Source organism: Heloderma suspectum, chromosome 16 (genome assembly GCF_057233095.1).
Source record: "Heloderma suspectum isolate Gila_16-S chromosome 16, 16-S_ref, whole genome shotgun sequence".
Classification (NCBI taxonomy): Eukaryota; Metazoa; Chordata; class Lepidosauria; order Squamata; family Helodermatidae; genus Heloderma; species Heloderma suspectum.
This window is the reverse complement of record NC_139473.1, coordinates 5540623-5546882: the sequence shown is the minus strand read 5'-3', so window position 1 is coordinate 5546882 and position 6260 is coordinate 5540623. Positions and strand designations below refer to the sequence as shown.

Genomic DNA, 6260 nt, shown 5'->3' with positions numbered 1-6260 from the left:
CTACAAGGAAGGAAAGAAACATGCCTTCATTTTGAAACAGCTAATGTGTAAGGGCAAGGGTAGCCTGGCAATACAGCTTCTGTCTCTGGTAACGCTAGAGCTCACAGGCAGCTGTTTCGGAAAGCTCCCGTGTTGGGGGAGGCAAGCAAGCACTCCACTGGACGTGCCAAAAGTGCCAGCCAGAGTTCCAGCTGCACACACTTCCTTCTCCATGAGTAGTGAAGCAGAGGAAGCAGCCTGAGGTGTCAAGTCAAAGCGCTGGTCCATCTAGCTCAGAACTGTCTGTCGCGATTCACAGAGTTGGGGCTGGCAAACTATCTGTGCCAACCCCTACCTGGAGATTGCTAGGGTTCGAACCCGGGATCTTCTGCACCAAAAGCAGGTGCTCTGCTGTTGGGCGGCTGTCATTTCCCAGTGAGACATTAAAAGTAATCATCCCATTAACTCACACTCCTCAACCTTTTCGATGAACAATTTAGACATTGTTCTAACCAGGCTCTCAGCATCTACGAAAAATAAACCCCTTACTGCTACTCGCCAAAACTGGGGGGAGGGGGAGAAGGAGCAGGGGAATAAATACCTGACTGGTGTCCTTGGGCTGCCAATGAATCTGCGAGGTGATCGGATTTTTGGTTCAAAGGAAAACTTCTCTTTTACGCTTTCAAGTACGGATGGAGCCACGTATGTAAAACCCTAGACGACGGGAAAGCACCCCACACACAAAGAACTGGAATGAATGCTGTGCATTATGACGGAAGCAAAACTGGAATGCCCAGACCCAACTCTGCCTCTCCAACCCAACCACACTCAGAATGACAACTCCATCAACTTACCCACAGGAACTGATGTAAACCAGGAGGCAGGCAAATATCAGGTTTATGGGGTCTACTTGGTTTTTCATTACAACCCGGAGGTCCACCTACCAAAATGAGCATCTGAGAGGGGGAGACCATATGGCTGTAGCCCAAAACCAGGAATTTTCATTGGGAAGGAGTCCCCTGTAAGCACACTTCAGATTGCAGCCTTGGAAGTCAAGAACAAGGGTACTACTGAGGCTTGCTCGTCAAATCACCTGTTTAAATACTGAAACTGGGCTTGCAGTGCTCTCAAAAATCCAAGCCTAGTTTTGTCTTGAAGCTTCCTTTGTTTTGGCAGTCCAGTTTCTTTTTTGGGGTGGTGGGAAGCCTTTTAGTTGCTTCTGTTGTTAAACTGGGACTAGCAATCTTTGTAGATCACCTGCAAACCACCCAGAGAACCCAAACGACCTTCTGCCCACCCCTGATGTACACATATGAGCACCAAAGCTACCTTATGCAGAGTCAGTCTGTTTGGTCCCTCTCGGCCAGGACTGCCCACTCTGGCTGCCAGCATCTCTCAGGGAGAGGGTTCCACATCAGCTGCCATGCAGAGATGCCCAGGACTGAACCTGGAACCCTCCGCACGCAAGGTGTATGCCCTAACACTGAGCTATGGCTCATCCCCATAATATGTGAAAGAAGATTTTTTAAACTGTCTTGTTAGGCACCAGCCAAGTTGCTGAACTCTAGTAAGGGCGACTTAACTGAACTTCTGCCCTTTTGCTGAGGGCAGAAGAGTATGGGCTCTGCTCAGTGCGTCTAGTAAATGTACTGAGAAGAGCTCATACTCTTGTGCCCTCATCAGGGGTGCACAACCTATGGTCTGAGGCTGGTCCCCAAAACCCACTGTACACCCTCCACAAGCCCTCCAGCCATCACCGCCCCCAAAACTGTGGTGGTGCTGTTGCCACTGAGACCACTGCTTTACCATTGCTAATGACAGCTTCCTCCTCTCCCTCCTAGTGACCCCATCAGCAGTGCTGGCTCCTCGGGGGGGGGGGGGGGGGGCTTGAGCAAGACACCCTCCATGGGCGCCCTCCCTGAGTGAATCTACCTTCTCAGCGGCTGCTACTGCTCTTCACCACCACCACCGTCACAAGCTGCTCTTCCTCCTCCTCCTCCTCCTCTTTCTCATCATGGCTACCACTTGCTTGCTTGAAAGGCAGAGCACCGGTGAGCAAGTCAGCAGTGGCATCTATGACTCCTCCTTCTCACCACCATTGCTGCTTGGGTCACAGCAAGAGGCAGATGAACAAGCACGCTGTGATGCTAAAGAGGAGCAAGTCCTGGGGGCTCGTCAGCGGGCCCCTGCTGGGATGTGGGCCCCCGGAAAGTGCCCAACCACGCCGATCCTTGACACCGGGGCCCTGCCCATCAGCTTGGCTGCTTTTCGGTGCAAAAGCATTGATGTGGACTGCCTCAAGACTCATGGAGGGGGGTGGAATTAGCCATATGTATGTCTCCCCCTGTGCGTGTGCATGTGCACATGTCCATATGCAACCCCTAGGTCTCCCCATCAATACCAGATGTGGCCTCTGGGCCAAAAGTTTGTGCACTCCAGCCTACACCCTTCTATAAAATCAGTAGCAGACCAGGAGTAGAAGACACAGGGAGCAATATGGGCAGGGAAACAGAGTAGAAGGGAGGGCAAGGAACCTGTGGTGAGTTTAACACTGCCAAATAGTCGAGAGATTGAGAGAGAGTCTGAGCTTCTGAAAGGAGACCTGGCAAAGTCAGAGAATCTCTCTCTCTCTCTTTCTGGGTAATTTGAGTTTGCCCCATTCAACAGGCCTTCTGACACCTACTGCGGTCTGCAGGCCAGGACTGTGTTGGCTTCCAACAATCCTGCACAAAGTCTCATGCTTACTTACCAGGAAGACCTGGTTGGCACTTTCGCTGAGAGTCGAGTCGTCGGGGCTATCGACAGGAGTCTGACGTGTAAACTTTGCATCAAACTGGCTCACATCTTCTTCGGATTGCTTTGCAAAACAAACAAAACACAAAAACAGATGAAGTTGTGTATAGGTTAACAGATGATGAAGCGGAACTGCTTTAGCTGATGACAAAGAAAGAAGCTTCCAGATAGTGAAGTGTTCTGCAAATGTAAAAACGTTGGAGTCCAGCTACCGCCAGCAGACAGTCCCTGTGGACAACTGGATGGAGAAATTAAGGCAAGAGGGAGGGAAGAAGTCACGGATCAAAGAAAAAGGGCACAAGGTTTAAGAAGAGGTGGCTTACAGGTCAAGACACAAAAGAGACACTTCCCCTGTCCCAAACACCAGGTACGCTCATGAAGTGTAGTTTACATTCTCATGTAAAAGAAATGCACACTGAATACTGCAGATTTTGTATCAAGGGCGGATGCATCTCTGAGCTCCCCAGGCATCAACAGAAATGGCCTGATAACTGGGAATGTTTATAAGACGCCCACCCCACCCCACCCCACCCCACCCCTCTCTCTCTCTCTCTCACACACACACACACACACACACACACACGCACGCATGCATATGCTGAGGTTTCTGGAAGCTGCCCAACAGTCCTTTTGCCTTCCTCAGAGGTGGAACGTTCAGCTTAACCCATTGCTCATTGCATTTAAACGTTAATTTCAAGTACAGGGATTGTCTGGAGGAAAGCTGTCTTGTGACAAAGTAATTATTCAGGCCAGGAAAGCTACCCACATTTGGATTGACATACCATGATGCAGATGCTAAGATTATAAAACAAATGATGATTCAAAACCACAGGAAAGTATTCCTGATACATACCAATAATGGTTTAAATGGAGGCTCCACCTTCCGAGCGAGCAGTTCTTCCCAGTTAATGTGTCTGAAGAAAGGATGAGCCTAAGAAAAGGTACATCGGTCAGTACCCAACCCAGGGAGGCAAAAAAATTCAAAATGGAAGCTTTTTCTATGGAAACATTTTTAAGCCACTCTTCATCCTAGCAGATAGCATGGCACTGTACAAGGATATGATTAAAATTATCATACAGAATACAAGACAAATCCTAAAACAGCAACATCGTAATAATACAAGGCTTGGCTGGTGCCTGGTGCCAACACTGACCACTTTGCATGACGTGCCAGGTTCAAAGTGGGTTATTTAACTCGCCACGAGCCGCAGCGTGTGCCAGCTGCCATTTTGGATATGCAACCCCCGATGGGTTGTGGCGTGTCGTCCAAACCCAGCCGAGGTTATGTGAGGATGACACATAGCCGGCGAACCAGACCACTGTCATCTTTTCGGCACCAGGTTCAGATTTTCCTCTATTCCCAGATATTTGATGGCATATGACGGGGCTTTTAATGCCAGCTGTTTTATTGGTCCTAGTATTATACTGCTAACTGTTTCTAGCTGTTTTTAATTGTTTTAATTTTATTTTTGACACGTTAAAGCCTTTATACTCATTTTTATTATGTTGTATGTAGGCTTTTGATTTCTGTGAACCAGCCAGCCAGCTTTGGCTATTGGGCGGCGTAGAAATGAAATGAATGAATAGAAAGGTGGAAAAATACAATGGAACAAAAGGGTCATCTCAAAATGCCTGGGCAAACACAAGGTTTTGAGCTGGCACTGAAACATTTGCCACGTTGGTGCCAGGCACACCTCCATTGGGAGGGTATTCCATAATCAGGGTGCCACAACCAAGAAAGCTCTCCCCCTTGTTTCCACGAAACGTACATGAGGTACTTTGAGAAGAGCCTCCCTTGACTATCTTAGGTCATGGGCAGGCTGCATGACAAGAGATCTGCTTGACTCTTTTTGACCACACACATAACCCAGTTACTAAAACACAAACTAAAGCAAATGTGCCTGCTGTGCTAAATAGAAGAGGAAGTGGAATAGAGAAGTTAACACAAACAGCAAGATGGCAAACATCTGTGAATATAACAGACACATCTGTTTTTGCCTTCAGTTTGGTTCAAGGCATGCTTGCTTGAAAGCTAGTTCCAGTAAAATCAAGAGGACTCCCTTTCAACTAAACTCCATTTAGGAGTGGGGCTATAGTACAAACATAAAACAAGTTCAGTTTCTATCCCCTCTTTTCCCAAGTTCCTTGGTGGAAACCAGGACAGCAAACTGGTTCAAAATGAGTTCAGCTTGTAATAAAAAAACATAGATATGTTCAACATTTCCCTCAAATTGTGTCTAAACACCTGTCTACATCCAACTCCCCCCACATCATGACATGACCTGCCTTCCTAAAAATGTTTTTTTAAAGGCGGGGGGGGTTGGGAAAGCCTATCATTACATTACATTACAACAAAATTGTTAAGCAAAACATACCTGAACTTCTCCAGCATCTCCAGGACCAGCTCCTAGACGTGAGGCAGCGTTTCTCTTTAGCAGCTTGGGGGAAAAGGAAATATATTTGAGAGAAAAAATTGAGGATCCAGATTAAGTTGCATCATATACTGAAGTAAGACCACTGGTCTACCTGGGAAAGATGTTTCCTGGCCCTGTTACCAGTGATCTTGAAAGCAGAGATGCCAAGCATTCCACATGGTACCTTCCAGGCACTGGTAGAGTTAGGTCATGTCAGGCTCCTGACTTGATAGTTTTATGGGGAGCCCTCCATCGTTGGTCTACTTTACTTCAAACTGCGGCAAGCCAGCTGCATCCTGTCTGGGGGCCTTCCTTCGCCTTCTGCAGAGTGGGGCCCAGGGCTCCCGCTCCAAAGTCCTGCCCTGATGACACTGCAGCTCTGGGCAAACTCATCCACTACACTCCACCCCAGGGATCAAGAACAAGACTTGGGTATGAGCTGAATGACCCCAGCCCACCCGGCATTCCACAGGCCTGATGCCGTCAGTGGGTATGGCCATCTTGGGGGGGGGCCGCCTTGCACCCTGGCTTTCTTTCCCTGGCCCAGGGACCCATGCAACACAGTCGTCGTGGCTGAAGGACTGGCTGGAGGAGCGCTCCTCCACCCCACAACTTGCTTGGAGCAGTTTTGCCTGCCCTGCACCTTTACCCATCGGTGAGGGTGCAGGGCAGACAAGGCACGTAGGAACGTATGAAGCTGCCTTATGCCGAGTCTGACCCTTGGTCCACCTAGCCCAGTATTGTCAACACAGACCGGCAGCGGCTCTCCAGGGTTTCAGGCAAAATTCCTTCCCAGCCCTACCTGAAGACGCCGGGGATTGAACCTGGGACCTTCTGCTGCATGCAAAGCGGGGGCTCTGCCACTGAGCCACGGCCCCAACTGGGAGGGTGAGTGGTGTGTTAAGTAAGAGGAGTGCCCCCAGTAAGGGGATTCCTCTCCCTGCCTCCTCCCCAACCCCTTGGTAGCCTCCAGGGAACAGGGCCTCAGCTGAAGCCACACAGGCTGTATGGGCCGGCCTGGAGGGCCAAATTGGCCAGGAGGCCAGGGGTTCCCCAACCCTGCTCCAGCCCCTT

At 49.4% G+C, this 6260-nt stretch overlaps 1 protein-coding gene across 4 annotated transcripts in view; it reads right to left on the bottom strand.

Moving 5' to 3' along the window:
- Positions 1 to 6260, bottom strand: part of RPS6KB1 (ribosomal protein S6 kinase B1) — a 35719-nt gene that overhangs the window by 6735 nt on the left and 22724 nt on the right. For all 4 annotated transcript variants that reach the window (XM_084823342.1, XM_084823341.1, XM_084823339.1 and 1 more), the window contains exons 11-14: positions 5148 to 5210; positions 3626 to 3703; positions 2729 to 2836; positions 581 to 693 (exon numbers count right to left, since the gene is read on the bottom strand). In XM_084823342.1, coding sequence (XP_084679468.1) covers positions 581 to 693; positions 2729 to 2836; positions 3626 to 3703; positions 5148 to 5210 — 362 coding nt within the window. The remainder of the gene's footprint in view (positions 1 to 580; positions 694 to 2728; positions 2837 to 3625; positions 3704 to 5147; positions 5211 to 6260) is intronic.